At 56.3% G+C, this 15,913-nt stretch overlaps 6 protein-coding genes across 6 annotated transcripts; 4 read left to right on the forward strand and 2 right to left on the reverse strand.

The window, feature by feature from the left end:
* Positions 1-1,519: 1,519 nt before the first annotated feature.
* On the forward strand, positions 1,520-2,182 carry FES1 (hsp70 nucleotide exchange factor fes1; the record flags this gene model as incomplete). Its single annotated transcript, XM_064799926.1, has 1 exon — positions 1,520-2,182. One exon carries the CDS (start codon positions 1,520-1,522, stop codon positions 2,180-2,182), a length of 663 nt encoding a protein of 220 aa, XP_064661265.1.
* A 541-nt stretch (positions 2,183-2,723) lies between these two features.
* LTR77_002668 (uncharacterized protein) lies at positions 2,724-3,404 on the forward strand (the record flags this gene model as incomplete). Its single annotated transcript, XM_064799927.1, has 1 exon — positions 2,724-3,404. One exon carries the CDS (start codon positions 2,724-2,726, stop codon positions 3,402-3,404), a length of 681 nt encoding a protein of 226 aa, XP_064661266.1.
* Positions 3,405-5,661: 2,257 nt separating this feature from the next.
* LTR77_002669 (uncharacterized protein) lies at positions 5,662-7,726 on the reverse strand (the record flags this gene model as incomplete). Its single annotated transcript, XM_064799928.1, has 2 exons — positions 5,662-6,069; positions 6,125-7,726. 2 exons carry the CDS (start codon positions 7,724-7,726, stop codon positions 5,662-5,664), a joined length of 2,010 nt encoding a protein of 669 aa, XP_064661267.1.
* Positions 7,727-8,109: 383 nt separating this feature from the next.
* On the forward strand, positions 8,110-10,482 carry LTR77_002670 (uncharacterized protein; the record flags this gene model as incomplete). The annotated part of the gene is made up of 2 exons (XM_064799929.1): positions 8,110-8,122; positions 8,195-10,482. The coding sequence occupies 2 exons, from the start codon at positions 8,110-8,112 to the stop codon at positions 10,480-10,482; spliced, it is 2,301 nt and encodes a 766-aa protein (XP_064661268.1).
* Positions 10,483-10,580: 98 nt separating this feature from the next.
* Positions 10,581-12,497, reverse strand: LTR77_002671 (uncharacterized protein; the record flags this gene model as incomplete). The annotated part of the gene is made up of 1 exon (XM_064799930.1): positions 10,581-12,497. One exon carries the CDS (start codon positions 12,495-12,497, stop codon positions 10,581-10,583), a length of 1,917 nt encoding a protein of 638 aa, XP_064661269.1.
* Positions 12,498-12,999: 502 nt separating this feature from the next.
* On the forward strand, positions 13,000-15,695 carry GYP7 (GTPase activating protein; the record flags this gene model as incomplete). Its single annotated transcript, XM_064799931.1, has 2 exons — positions 13,000-14,566; positions 14,653-15,695. 2 exons carry the CDS (start codon positions 13,000-13,002, stop codon positions 15,693-15,695), a joined length of 2,610 nt encoding a protein of 869 aa, XP_064661270.1.
* Between the last annotated feature and the right edge of the window lie 218 nt (positions 15,696-15,913).

Here is a 15,913-nt window from a genome sequence, read left to right on the forward strand (position 1 = left end):
CGTCCCAGTTGGTGACGACACCGTGCTCGATCGGGTATCGGAGGGTGAGGATACCACGCTTGCTCTGTGCCTCATCACCAACGTACGAGTCCTTCTGGCCCATACCAATCATGATACTGCATGTTGTTAGCGGTGCTCAAGCTCTTTCTGGTGGGGGCTGATTATACCCATGATGGCGGGGTCGGCCGACGATGGAGGCTGCGCTGCTGTCAGCTGAAAACGCTCATGGTGGGCTGAGGGTCAACTTACGGAACACTGCTCGCGGCGCATCATCACCGGCGAAACCGGCCTTGCACATACCAGAGCTGCCATGTTGTCAGTACGCTGTCCCAAGATGCCACCTTTTCTCGTGCTGTTTCCGGATAATGCTCCGGGAGGAAACAGCTGGAGCGGGTGTCTTCGCTCTTCTGACAAGTGGCGGGAATGCGCAAACTCACCCATTGTCAATGACCAACGCTGCGACCTCTTCTGTTTACCCCAATTGCGTCAGCATACTGTCCTTGAAGCAACTTGCAATGGTGGTGGTGCGATAGGCCAGGAAGGCGGCAGTAGAAATTCCCCCCAGCTTACCTTCCATGGTGACGGTTGACGGAGTGTCTTTCGAGGTGTGGTTGAGTGGTCGAGGGGTGTGGTATGGTCCAAGGCGCAACGGTGGAGAGTTGCGAGGTGGTGTGAGAGGGTGGTCTCGAAGGGGTGTAACGATCGGTGAGAGAGAAGAAGTGTCGACGGTGTGGTTCGGGGAAAGAACCGCCGCTTAAATGCACGCTTAACCGCTTTGGGACGAGCTGGCCTTCTTGCTCGCAATCGTTCACGCACTGCTCGAAATGATTGCGAGGCAGGAGGAAAGTACGGTTGGTGAGTGTTAGAAGTAAAGGTATTTTGGACAATCTCACTGCCTGATCTACCACCGCTGTCTCCTGTGAATACTCTGGCTGCCTGAAGAGCGTACGCAACATCTACCCAGCCAAGCCTTCGACAACACTGCCACGGCCGCGCAATCTGACCGTCCCGCTCGCCACATGCCTCAGAGGCAGGCAATATAGGGAGAGGTGGCTGGTGGAATACAGGTCCGCGGCGACTACAATGAACGATGGATTCCACACTCCAGCCTGTCCAGCCTCGCTTGCAATGGATATCTCTCAACGCCGACAGGGCCAACTCAACAGCGCCCGTGCCCGCGGGGTAAGGTGGGGGTAGAGGAAATAGCGGCGACGGCGAGGGACACAATAATAAACCCCTATCAGCGCCATCAGCTTCCTCAAGCGTAGTCACCTTACGGCTCCCGACTGAACAGACGACATTGCTCGTCTGAACGACTTACAATACTCGGCAGAAGATCCGAGAATGTGCTAGAACGTGCGATCATCAGGCACGACCCTGAAGGGTAAGAGCAAGGTAGAATATTGTCTTCTTCATACCATTTAAATTTCGAGGGCAGTATAATACCGCGCACCGTTTCTTATACAACCAGAACTCTTTCGAGTCCCAACCAGTATCTCACTCAGCCACAACACCCACCATGGACACAAGTAAACAAGAATCCTTGAACCAACTCCTCCAATGGTCCATCGAGAACTCCGACGCCTCCCGCAACGACCCAACCGTCCAACCCACCGATCAACAACGCGACCCCAATCAAGGCCTCAACCCCTCCGCCCTCGCCGAACTCCTCGGCGGCCCCAGCGATGCAGACCGCATGCGCGAAGCCATGACCGCAATAATAGCGCCTTTCTCCGAAGTCGACCTCGAGAACAAAATGGTCGCGTGGGACAACCTGGAACAACTCATCGAACAAATCGACAACGCGAACAACATGGAGAGCCTAGGCATGTGGGCACCGCTCACCGCGCAACTGGACAGCGAGGAGCCCGAGATGCGGAGGATGGCGGCTTGGTGCTGTAGTACCGCCGTACAGAATAATGTCAAGAGTCAGGAGATGATGCTGAGGACGAACACAATACCGAAGCTGGCGAAGCTGGCGCTTGAGGATGGGAATCAGGCGGTGCGGAAGAAGGCGGTTAGTGCGTTGAGTAGTGAGGTGAGGAATTTCCAGCCCGGCATGGATGAGTTGGAGAAGAACTTGCCGGAGGGGTTCGTGATGGTGAGGAGGGTGGATGCGGCGGATATGGAGGCGGTGGATGGGGTGATACAGAAGTTGAGGGATCAGGCTACGAGGGGTTGAGTTGGATGGACAGAAGAGGCAACACGAGCCATATGGCCATGGAGCCTTTCATATGCCGCTAGGCACGCCATGAATTTCTGCGCCTTTGGAGCTTCTCCCCAGCCTGAACGTGTACAGGTTGCTTCCGCTGGGTGTGAGTTAGCTCAGCTGGCCACACGCAGTTCGGGAAGGGTACACCGGCTGGGCATCGAAGGGCAGGCCATGGGCCGGTGTGGAGCTACGATGAGTCTTTAGGCATTTATACCAAGTCTTCTATCTACGGTGGCCTTCGCCGTCTTTGCACGAGCTGTGTACGTTTTACAGCGTCTAGCGTACACGTCACGTGAAAAACATCCCTGCCAGTGGGTCTTTCTACAACCCAACCAATAGCGTCTTCACCTCTGCATCGTCCCTAACGACACCTCACATGCTGTGTCTGGTAGTAAAGATGAATATATCCTCGACCCGCAAGCACCACCTCGTCATGTGTCACTGAAGCAACCATGGATTCCCATTGCCGTCACACCACCCGCCCACGCGCATTTTCGCCGCCACTTCCACCATGAAGCCGGCTCGCTTCCTCTCCTCTATTGCCTTCCTTGCCGTTAACGTCCATGCCAATACCGAGAAGATCATCTTCGTCGCGCCGCCTGCAAATCACATCTCACAGTTAGGAGAGTTGCGAGGACTGGACGTGCTCGCGCCAGCGACTCCTTCTCTGAGGACTGCTCTTTCAGTTGCGTTTCCCACGGCGACAGCGAGCAAGGAACCGCAAGGCGTCGAATCGTGGTTCTTGCTCTCCGACCTCAATCCTGGACAGCGGTACGAAGTGAGGGTGTGCTGGGCAGCGGTTCAGCCGACGACATTCTGGATCGATACGTTTGAGCCAAGCGCAATACTGGACGACGAGCAGTTATTTCAAAAGCTCAGCGACTACAGCCAGAGTCGGACAGACAAGGCAGCAAAGACTGCGAACGATCAGAGACCGAGTGTCTTGTTCCTACGGATCACTGCCGCAGCCGACTTCTTCACCACCAATGCGACTTTGATGCAACACCCGCCTCCCGTGGACGTCGATATCATTCTTGACCCGTTCATCGGCAACATCTTTCCAAAGTCCCTGGTGCCGACAGTAATCTACATCATCGCCCTCGCGATCGGAAGCTGGCTCATATCCGGCTACGCCTGGCAATTCCTCACAGGAACCTCAAACGCTCAACCCAAGAAACCCCACACCGACTGAAGCACCCACCACACGAGCAACACAATGACGGCTCCTGAACACCTATCTTCCACCCACACCCACCCCCGACCCGACCACCCCTTCTACCACCTCCCCGCCGAACTAATCCTCCAAATCATCTCCCACCTCCCCCCGGAATCCTTCATCAACTTCGCCTTCGCCAACTACCCGCTCCTCTGCACCCACAACCTCGCGCCCTCCCTAACCCCCTCCCGCATCGCCTACATCACGCAGCACACCCAGATCCCCGCGCTGTTTCCTCTGCTGAGGCTGCCGGCGGAGATTACGCTGCAGGTGATGGCGTGGCTGGGGCCGAGCGATGTGATGAGGTTTGTCGTGGCGAATTATCAGGATTTGGCGAGGCAGGGGATTGCGCCGCCGCTTGGGGAGGAGACTGTTAGGGGGTTGGAGGGGGCGGTGAAGGGTGGGGTGGGGGGGAGGACGGAGGGGGGTGAGGACGGAGATAGGGTGGGAAGGGGAGGAATGGGGGAGGAGGACAACGTGGAGATACATAGCGATGGTTCTAACGGGAATGGTTGTCTCAAGTAGGGACAGTATGCTCTGCGCCTCTGAGTTTGCTGGACTTGTAATATGACGATGATCTCTGCAACCACCACTCGCTGCTCACCATCAAATTGTCCTCCTGCACACGTGTCCAATATCCCAACATGCTCAGAAGAAACATGTTACAAGAAACAGTCGAGCCCAACCACTACCAATGCGCATGGTATCAAAAACCATCAAATGTCCCATACCCATTCAATGCCCAAAAGAGAGCACAAACTCTCTTCCAACTCAACTGAGAAAGAAAAAACACATCTCGTAGCAATACGAGCCTGATGATCTGTTCCAGGACTTCCAGAGGGCATGAATTCACCTCCCGCTGTCACATGGAAATGAACACCAGCTAGCGTAGCCTTTTCTCCAGCCAATGGCAGTCGGAGCGGTGATGAAGTGAAGTCGTCGCAGTAGCGCAGCACCCTCGTATCCTCCTGCCGCTCACGGCGAGCAATTCAAGATCAGCTAGCGTTCACCGCACCCGGCCAATCGAGTGCTTATAGCATCGATGAAGTGAAGTCCTCCCCCTCCCCCTCCCCCTCCCCCTCGTCTCCAGCTTCCGCCCTCGGAGCCCGTCTGAACACCAGCTAGCGCCGCCTGCTCCCGACCACTCACGCCTCAAGGAACAATGAAGTGAGGTCGTCGGCTTCGACTCCACATGCACCCTCGCAGAAAAAGGTGGTATCCTTGGCGAACAGCTGGACGCCAGCTAGCGCGACGGCTGGGCTGGCCAATGGGGGCTGCGGGAGGGGATGAAGTGAAATTGATGCTGCGGAGTTCGGCGGGTCTCCTGGTACGGACGGACATGCCGCTCTCGGCGAGGCGTCGAGGTCTGGCCCTCGTTCTGCTCCTTCGGCCAAACGTCCAGCGACACAGTGGTGAGCTCATCGTCCTTGTCGTCCACGACCGACCCAAGGACGAGCCAGCACATCAACCCGACCTCGGCCCTATCACATGAAATCTTCACACCAGCTAGCGCGTCAATTTTCTCAGCCAATCGTACCCAAGCATCAATGAAGTGAAATCGTCTCCGTTCCCAGCCCACCGGCGCCGTTGCTCGAGTACCGGATGCTCTCTCCGCTGTCGGCGCTCAGAACGCACATCCGCTAGCGCGTCGTCCTTCTCGTCCAATCGTCGTAGGGGTAATGATGAAGTCAGGTCGTGCCTTTCGAGCCCGGGAGGATGTTGCCAGCACCCGTTCGCCGCTGTCGAAGGGGAGGTGGCCGTAAGCTAGCGCCGTGTTATTCTGGCCAATGGTACATGGAGTATTTGAAGGAGTGGTGAGGTGAAGTCGTCCTTGCTCCCTTGAGGTTCGTGATCAGGACAGGCTGGATGAGGAGCAGAGCCTCGGTATGATCACATGAAAATCGACGCCAGCTAGCGCGCGAATCTCTCTGGCCAATCGTGGAGCGAGAGGCAATGGTCCGGAGGTGGTGCAAGATATCCCGACCACGTTGTCGGCGGTTTGGTTGACAATAGATGGCGTTGCGTCTTGTTGGAATGTGGTGGTCCTGCACAGCATCAGCAGGAGGGGGAGTTCAAGAAGGGGCCGTCGCGCCAGATCTGTCGCAGACCGTGGAGCAGTGAGGAGCATAGCGTATCTCTTGAACAAGTATGACTCAACAACGGCATTGCAGCAACGTGCACTTACAACTGATATGTCCAACTATGTCACACTCGTTCCCATCCTCCCCCCTACCTACCCCTTCCTCTTCCTCCCACCCCCAGCATCCTTCCCACTGCTCACCGCCCCATTCGCCTTCTGCTTTCCCTCCTTCGAAACTCTATCCCCCAACTCGCTCAAACCCTTTCCCCCAGCCTCCCCCTTCAACGGCTCACTAGCCTTCTTCTCCTCCACCCCCTCATCATCCCCGCCCTGTCCAAACTCATTCACTCTTGTGTAATCCACCTTGTACGCCCATGCCTGATACAAGTAGAAGAAGAAGATGACATCGTCGCGCAGGGTGGCGAGGCGGTGCAGCAGCGGCATCTTGATGGTGAAGGCGAAGAGGTCGTCGATGAAGGTGTTGAGGAATTTGTACATCATCGTGCGAGCGGGCATGTGGGCGACGGATTTGAGGCGGTAGTTTATGTATAAGCTTGGCACCTGAGGCGAAAAGTTAGTGGTTGAGATGGGGATGGGCGGGAAGGAGAGGTGTTACCATCATGAGGAAGCCGTAGGCATAGACGGAGCCGACGAGGGTGGTGATGATGAAGCTGTACCAGCTCTTGTGAGTGTCGTAGATGAGGGAGTAGACGGCGTAGGCGAGGAGGAGAGGGACGGCGACGATGCCCATCCACTTGAAGGCAATGCGGTCGTATTCTTCTGTCTTCTCTTCTGTCTCGGAGAGCTCGTGCTTGTCTTCGAAGATAACAGTGTAAGGCAGCTTGCCATAAAAGAAGCTGTCCTGCGCTGGCTCCCGAACACGAACATTAACAGTCTTGGTGATCTTCCAAGCTTCGATTGCTATGCCGACACCCTGTCCGAAGAGAATCATATATGACGTGCTCTCGTTGTTGTCGAGGAGGTAAAGCAGGATGATGCTCTGCATCACAACGTTGGAGAGGATAGTGCGGACGGACACACCGACATTGTCCTTCTTCTTGCGCCAATGGCCGACGTCGGACTTGAAGGCGAGCATCTCAAAGACCATGTGCAGCAGAGTGGCGATGACCGTCGTGCCAAGAAGGAATGGATTCGTGTCGAGAAGGGTCTCCTTGATGAGCTCCATCTCGCTGCCATCACCGCCGCCTGGTGTGGATTCGCCTCGCGCGGCTTTACGCGCAGTCTCTTTCATGCCTTCATCCATGGTGGCCATGATAGAGAACTGCCAGTTCGCGAGCGTGGAGAGAGCAACATTCATATCAAGACGATCGACTGGCAACGTGCTGTTCAGCTCGGTCATGTGAGACTTGAGTTGCCAGAAAGTGTTGAGATAGCAGAGCGGGTAGTAGAAGCCGTTCTTGCCGCTCTCGTCACGAGCACCTGTCGGGTCGAGAACGTAGAACTGCCTTAATGCCGGGTGCATGTTGGGGTAGCCGACGACACCCGAGTCAGGGATGAACGAGAGGGTGAAGTTGGGGTGGTAGTAAGAAGCGATCGATGGTCCGGACGAGGGCTGTTCCTCCTCAGGGTCCTCTCCAAGTTCGGTCTCGTTCTGAGCAGCCCCAAGCAAGTTCCGAGTCTTCACGACCTTCTTCTTTGACAGATACGAGGTGACTGGCCGTAGCATCCGGTATGCATTCGCTGTATCGTAGCCAGGTTTACTTGGATCCAACTCAGCGCCGCTCTGAGCCACGAAGATGTGTGCCCACAAAGTACCATTGTTCTGGACGGCTTTTGGCACAGAGAAGGAGGTATGGATCTCGCGGAAATCCTTCTTGCTCTTCTCCAGCGCAAAGCCACGCTCCTCGATGATCAAGCTTCCCGCAGACATGGCCTGGAAGGGGGGCATAACCACGCTGTCGGAGATGTACATGTTGACGTCCAGGCTGGTGTTTGCTGGCCACATCGGGTAGACACTCTGCGGGACGACGCTGTAATCGAAGGCCTCTCCCTGCTGTGCTGCTCCCTCGGCCGGCGTGACTTTTTCTGGTACCACGGCGGGCTTGCTACTACCGCCGCCCATGAACTGTCTCATCGCGAACTGAATCGCGATGAAGATTGCCATACTCTTGCCGATGCTCCAGAGCCGGTCCTCCCATGACTGCTGGCGAGTGCCCTCTTCTGCGGCGCCGTCGGCCGCTTGCTGTTGAGGAGGCATCGTGGTTGGAGAGTCCAGCTACAGCGACACCAAGAGAGAGTGGTCGAAGTACTGAATGTGATCGTGTTTTAGTGTTTCCCTGATCGTCACCGACTCATTTTGCTTGATATGCAAATCAACATCACCGGTCGGTCGAGAAGCGACGTCTGCTCTCCACAGCACATCCCACGTTTTCGAGCTCGGCGTACCTTCCTTGTTCGGAATAAAGCGATTACCCCATGCGGCTTCGGCGTCACCAGGCAGGCACGAGGCAGCTCGTACCTCGACACCGACCACCCCGACGATACTACATCATTCACTTCGTCTGAGTCGCTCCTGCCGCATAACTCCTTCCTGAGACGACCTACTATCAATACTCCGCCATAGCGGCACCACCCAGCAGCATGTTCTCCGAATGTAAGTCATCCACCACCGCACCTTATCACCCGCCATCGACTCGCGTGACTAACCTCACTCACCGGCGCGCAGATGCCTCTCGCTTCCTACAACAGTCCAACGCTGCTCTCAACTTCAGTCAATATCCGGATAACAACGACGGCTCCAGAAGTCAACGTGCGCGCAGCCCCCTCGACCGCCGGCGTCGACAGCACCTCTCTCCGAACTCACGATACGTCCAGCGACCGAGCGGAAGCTACTACATGAATACCAACGCAAACCCCTACCAAAGCTCGCGGCCAGCATCGCAAACGCGCTTTCCTTTTGCTTCGAGGCTGGGGAGAAGGGGAGGCGAGGATGCGCCGCTGTTCTTCCAGGCGGAGGACGACGGCTTGAGGGAGGAGGACGAAGGGCATGAGCACGAGCGGGAGGTTGCGGACATGTATGCGCTGCAGCGAAGTCGGCAGCAGTTTGGTGCGAGCCATTTGACGGAGAGCTCAGAGCTGGAAGATGATGGGATAGAGGAGGTGAAAGGGCAAAGGCACGATAGAGACGACAGCCCGAGTCCAGAGCTATGGAGAGGCAGGGGGAGTCCAGATCGGCTGTCAAGAGGAGGAATAGGTCATCGGAACGAGAGTGTGCCTTCGGAAGCGAGTGCGCCGAGCACTAGAGGGAAGGGCAGACTGGTAGACGTGGATCTGGCCAGCACGATAAACGAGGAACCGCCTGCGTCACTTGTGAACCTGCCATCCGAGGGCGACCCCGACGAACCATCGACGCCATTTCAGACATTTCGAACGACGAAGCATAGTGGCAAGGAGCCCCGACAAAGCAGCTTCATGCCGATGGAGACGGACTCGGAGGCGAATATTGCCATGCCTCGACCGCCCTCACCTGGCGAAAGCGTGCCACCTACAGTCATATTACCATCCCATGAGCCTCCACGACACGATGCATTCTGGGCGACGTTCTTCCAGATAACGACGTTCGCCATGTTCGCCGCGTTCGTTCTGATATGGTTCCACACCTCCGCGCCGAGCAGCAAGATACCACTCGGCGACACGATCTACTCGGCCCTACGAGGGAGTACGAATATGCTTCTATGGGATACAGTCATTGCCATCTTCGTCGCACTTGTCTGGCTGGCACTCCTCCGCAATTATGTCCGGACTTTGGTCTACCTTATGCTCCTCGCGGTCCCTATCGTCCTATTCAGCTTCTCGCTCTACCCTCTCATCTCGAGCTTCAAGGGCACCCACCACGGCTCGAGCATCCAAGACAAAGCCATGCGCTGGCTCTCGCCTCTCCCTGCTGTCTTCGCTGCCTTCTGGACTTGGAGCGTCATCACGAACCGCCACAGCCTGGGCCGCAGCATCAGCATCCTCGAGTTTGCCACCAAAATCCTGGCAGCCTCACCTTTCCTCATTGTCCTTGGCTTCATGACCCTTGGTGTGGTTGTCAGCTTCACTTGGATCTGGATGCTGATGTTCGAGCGCATCTTCCTTGGCGGCCACTTCTCCTCTACGGGCCCGAAGCACTGGATCCTTTATGCCAACTCCTGGTGGCTCGGCATCTTCTTCATCCTGCAGTACCTCTGGACCCTCGGCGTCATCGCAGGAGTCCAACGCGCCACTGCCGCCGCTACAGTCAGCCAATGGTACTTCCACCGCCTCGCCGTCCCGCAACCCACAAGCCAGCAAGTCGTCCGCGCCAGCTTCGCGCACGCCACGCAGGCCCTTTTCGGCACCGTCTGCCTCGGCTCCCTGCTGTCCCTCCTCATCCGCCTTCCCCTCATCATCCTCCCCGGTCGCTTGTCCGGTGTAGTCAACATGTGCGCCTACTGGATGATTCCCACCTCCCTCGCCACTCTCACCAACCCCCTCACGCTCACCTACGCCGCCATCCACAGCCAACCCCTCGGCATCTCTGCTAGAGGGCTGGGCCAACTCAGCTTCGTCTCCCGCACGAACCCGAGCAATACCCTCGGACCCCGCCACTTCCACTCCCGCCGTACACCGGGCCAAGCGCACCATCCGCAGTCCACGCTCCTGGCCTACCGCCTTGCGAAGCTGCTCCTGCAGGCGACGAAATGGATCATGTCCCTCGCCCTCGGCTTCGGCGGCTGGGTGCGCGTGGCGCACAATTTACGTCTCAACTCTCCATCGGATGGTGCGGGCATTAAGGGGAGTCTGTACGCGTACATTGTGGCGCTGATCGCGGGCACGATTGGTTTTGCGGTGCTTGGGGCGGTGGAGAATGTGGTGGGGGGTGTGGTGGATGCGGCGGTGGTGTGTTGGGCGAGTGAGACGGCGGGTGGGGATGCGGAGGCGAGGTTTTGTCGGGAGGCGGGGGGGTTGTTTGGGGGTGAGGACGGGGTGTGAGATATTGGAATATGAAGAGTTGGCTCAGCGTTCACCTTTGTTTGGTTAGGAAGATATACCCTTGCGCTAGACAAGCTTTGGACTCTACGAATCTAAAGTTACACCAGCGTGATCCTCTCCACCTTCCGCTCAGCAAAATAAGCAGCGTCGAGCTTAGGATATCCCGTCATGCGCCCAACTTTCCTATACACCCCCTCGGTCTCCCTCGTCTTTTCCAGCAAGAAACGCGCATCCCCACCCTTGATGGCCCACACCTCCAGCCTAGACGCCTCGTACGCTTCTCCCCTCGCCCTGTCGTCTAGATAAGCATCGTCTCCTTCTCCAGTGTCAAGGATGCAATAAGAGACATCACTGAGCTCGGTGAGCAAGACGCTGCGTTCGGCGAGCACTTGCACCAGCTCCTGCACGGTGGCGGCTTCTTCCGCCATCATGATGCCTTCGTTGTCATCGTCGTCGTAGAAGAAGTAGTTGATTCGTGCTTCGATCCAGTCGCGCCATTCGACTTCAGGAGCGACGCCGAAGTATTGCGCTGCGGCGGGGATATACTCGTCGTGGATGATTTGTAGCTTCCCTTCTGTGTCGGGAGGTGTTGGACATGGTAAGAAGACTGCGACGCGGGCTAGCATTGTGGCGTCGACAACAAGGCCCAAGCCGTCGGCGGTGAAGTGGCCTGAGTGGAATACTTCTGGTGTCGTGACCGGGGCTTCATCCCTTGCGAAACGAAACACCCAACTCGGCTGATCGAGCGGGGATGGAAAGGACAAGAGCTGCAGATCTCGTGTCTCGGAGATCAAGAAGCGGGTGTAATCTTGGAAGACCTGGTGATGCGATAGTTGGTAGTCCGGCGTCAGGTTGGCTGGCAGCTTGGCGGCATTGATCAAGCCCAGAACACTGTAGATCCTATCTTGCGGCAATGCCGCCGCCTTGCGACTTTGGTGGAGGAGGACGCTTAGCAGCTGATCGGCAGGCGACGCCGTTTGAAAGTCGAGGGAGGAGATCTGTCCGGGAAGGTAAGTGACGTTGAACTTCTCATTCATCTGTTGCACGACAGTTGTTTCCAACCCTAACATGCCTCTTTCAGCTTTTGAGTAGTCCGTGTACTCTGGCGAGCCGCAATGCGTTCGAAGAATGTGGAGGGCCCTCATGAACAGCATGTGCTGGCCCACCAGCGCAATGGGCTCTCGCTGGCTGAGGCAGAATTCTTGAGTCACCCAGCTTCTGTCGAACCAGGGCGACTTCATAACAGCGAACAAGGCCCAGACAAGGCCGAGATGTTGCGGAGAGAAAAGGTCCCATGATGGCAGATCTGGTGGATCGTCGATTCGCTCGCACCCAACATCCAGCGGATGGATGTTCGTCTTGAGAAAGTGACAGAGTGCTATCAGATCAGCTTCTACGGTCTCCTGTAGTATGTCCACTCCCTCTATGGGAACCTTTTCGTGGGTGGTGAGAAGCGATGCTCGACTGGGGCCTAGCGTCTCCTCAACAGTGCCCAGCCAAATCAGCGTTGTGAAAGCTGAGGCGTAGATGCTGCCCATGCGAGGGACCTGCCGTGACTTCTCGAGTATGTCAGCCTGGTTCAGACAGATTGCGTCGATCCAGATGTAGAGCTCGGTGGTCCCCCGTTCCAGTGTTCGTGCCAGGCCATCGCACAGTTGATCGGCCACCTGATTGATGTGTACCAAGGCCTGACGAAGGTTCAGTGTGACGTCCAGCTGAATGCCATCTATGCATATGGGAGCGAGCTTGCTAGGGTCACCCCACACGTAAGACAAAGCAAAGTATGGAGGAGCAGTTGCAAGCTTGAACTGCTGCAGGGTCAGCTCGAAAGCCTGGACGAATTTGCGACCTGATGTTGCCAATGTGCTAAGTTTGACCAGTCGAAGCTCGTTCTCACCAAGCGGCTGGTACGCAAGGACATTCTTCCGGCCTCGAGGTCTTTTTGGGCGTTTTGAGCTGGTCATCCGTGGCCGTGGTCTCAGGCCTTTGCGTCGAGGTGACTGAGAAGAGGGCATGCTTTCGCTTTTGTACAGACAACGGGAAAAGATGGAGATTGAGAAGGACGACAGTGCAAGTAGTCTATCGAAGGCTGAGATGCGGGAAATGTGGCAGTGGCAGTAACGTACAGGTACACATAGCCTCGCGCTATGCAGAGACCTATCGCTGGTTTACTCTGCGATGATGCCAGAGAATCCATGTATCAGCGTGATCGCTGGAGTCGGATAGACCAGCTCCCCTGTGCAGAGATGCTTGGGTGTCATGGAGGCGACGTAAAATGACATAGTGGTACTCCGTATAGAAGTCAAGATTGACGAGACGAGATGAGGTTGCCTCCTTTCTGGCCCCCACCCTCGTCATCGCCCTGCACCGCCACACCACCCCGCGACTTCACGTTGCACGCCAGCAGGTCACTAAGACAACTGACCTTATGGTGCAGCCTGATTGGAACATGTCTTCAACCACTCTATAGATGCACGGTACAACAAATCTCAACCTTCAACTACCAAGACTGCCAACATGACCACGCCAACCTCACCATCCGCAGTCCACGATGCCACCGCCGACCCACCTAGCCCTCCGTCGCCCACAGCGAGCTTCTACGACATGAGCGACGATGAGGAGGGCGGCTACAGCACAATCAGACACAGCAAGACCGGCAAGGGCGTGAAGCTACTATACACTAAGAGCAAAGTCTACGTTCACCCTACGCCTTCCGCAAAGGACAACATCCCTGGTTACATTGCCTTGATCCAGCAGAAGCCGGGTCTGGAGAGGTCGACTTCAACTGCATCACAGACTGCCGTAGGGAGCAGCAGAGGGGCGCAATCGGAGAGGAATAGCTTGTTACTGGCTTGGGTACCCGAAAGCAGCCTTGGAAGTGCATCGGAGATCTATACCAAGGTCGAGCTTGCAGATGGAGACTCTCCGCCTAAGCAGTCATATCTAGTCCCTCCGCCACCGATCACAACTGCGCATAGCTCAGGGTTAGGGACGTATGCATTCGCTGTGCCGTTGTCGGAAGTGTTCAGCATCCTGGTCAGACCTCCAAGCGTAGGATGGTGGTTCGGAAGCGTGATCATCAACACCAAAGCCGGCGACAGCTTCCCAGCATTGTTCTTTCACGACTCAGAATGCCAGTCCACGATTCAACAACGGAAGAAGCTGCAGAGGGAGAGCTTCGAGATCTCGGCGAGCGGGCAGGGCATGTTCTGGGGTGGTGATGAAGTCCTGCGATGGCTGAAGCGATACGTGACTGTTGAGCGGTCATCACAAGAACCGAACATCTACCTGATCGATCCCAGCGATGCCGACAAGCTGTCATTTGGCAGTGGTGGCAAGCCAACAACAGACAACGTCCGGAATGTGCTTGAAGGCAAGCCAAAGGACCATCCCAGCCCCAGCTCGCGGACCAAAGACGCACAGATGGACCCGATGATGCAAGCGCTGAAGTCCGCACGCTGGAACTTCCTGGAGAAGATGTCTCAGGTTACGACATTTACGAGACGGACGGCGCAGGCTGTGGCGGAGAACAAAAATGTGCCGCCTCAAGTACGGAGACTTCTGCAGGACCCGCAGGTCCGAACCGTGAGCGACGAGTTTGACTCAGCTAGGCTGTACCTTGCGAGATGGGCGATGGGAATTGCAGAGCAGTCAGAACGCGAGCGGAACCAGCGCATGTGGACGGCTAGAGATGTCATGGAGATGGAAGACTCCGAAGTGGGCGAGTTTGAAATCTTGGACGCTGAGCAGATGAGTCTGACAGACAAGAGGAAGCCGGTCACGCTAAAGGAGTGGAATGGCTTCTTCAACTCCCGGACAGGCAGGCTGGAAAAGACAGTTGATGAGGTCAAGGAGCGCATCTTCCATGGTGGCTTGAGCCCCGAGGATGGCGTGAGGAAGGAGGCGTATTTGTTCCTATTGGGTGTATATGAGTGGGACAGCTCGAAAGAGGAGCGCGATGCCAAGATGAACAGCCTGCGAGACGAGTACATCCGCCTCAAAGGCGCGTGGTGGGAACGTATGGTCGACGAGCAAGGCACGCTGGAAGAGCGTGAATGGTGGAAAGAGCAGCGCATGCGGATCGGTAAGTCTTCTGTTAAGTCCTAGCATGTTGTGGATGACATGCTGCTGATGGTGATTTTGGTACTGACCAAGCTGTTCGCGTTGTAGAGAAGGACGTCCACCGTACTGATCGACACATTCCACTCTTCGCTGGCGAAGACATCCCGCATCCGGATCCTGACTCACCGTTCGCCGAGAGCGGGACGAACGTGCACATGGAACAGATGAAGGATATGCTGCTAACGTACAACGAGTACAACCGTGATCTGGGCTACGTGCAAGGCATGAGCGACCTCCTAGCGCCCATCTACGCCGTCGAGCAGGACGACGCGGTAGCATTCTGGGGCTTCGTAGGCTTCATGGAGAGGATGGAACGGAACTTCTTACGAGACCAATCCGGCATGCGACTTCAACTCCTCACCCTTGATCACCTCTGCCAATTCCTAGACCCGAAGCTTTACGCCCACCTTGAAAAGGTCGACTCGACCAACTTCTTTTTCTTCTTCCGCATGCTCCTCGTCTGGTTCAAACGCGAATTCGAATTCACCGATATCCTCCGCATGTGGGAAGGCCTCTGGACCGACTACCTCAGCTCCAACTTCCACCTCTTCCTCGCCATGGCTATCCTCGAAAAGCACCGCGAGGTCATCATCGACCATCTCAAAGGCTTCGACGAGGTGCTCAAGTACGTCAACGAGCTATCTGGCTCTATCGACCTGCAATCTACCATGGTGCGTGCGGAGTCGCTCTTCCTCCGCTTCCAGCGTATGGTCGAAGCCATCGATAAGAAGTCCAACTTCCCTGTCCCTATAGTCCGGCAACGCCTGCCGCAACCGCCTTCGAGCCCGACGACGACGACACCAGGGGCTGACGGCAAGCCGAGAACGTCTTCGCAGTCTTCTTCCTCGACGGCGAGGCAGAACGCCAACCGCGCGGTTATTGCCAACGGTCCAGGACCCAGACCAGGCAGTTCGAGCGCGGCTGCTAGTGCGAGTGGGCGGGATAAAACGACGGGCGATTTCGTTGCGCAGGGTGTTGGGGCGGAGAAGGAGAAGGTGATTTCGCCGGAGTTGAGGATTCTGTTGAGTAAGGAGGTGCCGAAGTTGGATAAGCATGAGGTTAGGGAGCATGGGGGTGGGGTGGGGAGTTGAGTGTTGTGATTTGGTATGTTACGACTTGGATGATGGCACGGGAATGATTTAAGGTGTTTGATGTCGGAGATCACGGTATGGCGATGGCATGGGAACGATGGCTGGAATGGTTGAATTCTTTACTCGCCTCTTCAAGGTCGAAAGAAGTGACTTTTGAGCATTGTTGATGCGATTTCAGTGTACTGTATACTGCGCAAGATCACCTGCCTGGCCTTTTG

This window comes from Saxophila tyrrhenica (genome assembly GCF_035928015.1).
Source record: "Saxophila tyrrhenica strain CCFEE 5935 chromosome Unknown scaffold_4, whole genome shotgun sequence".
NCBI lineage: Eukaryota > Fungi > Ascomycota > Dothideomycetes > Mycosphaerellales > Extremaceae > Saxophila > Saxophila tyrrhenica.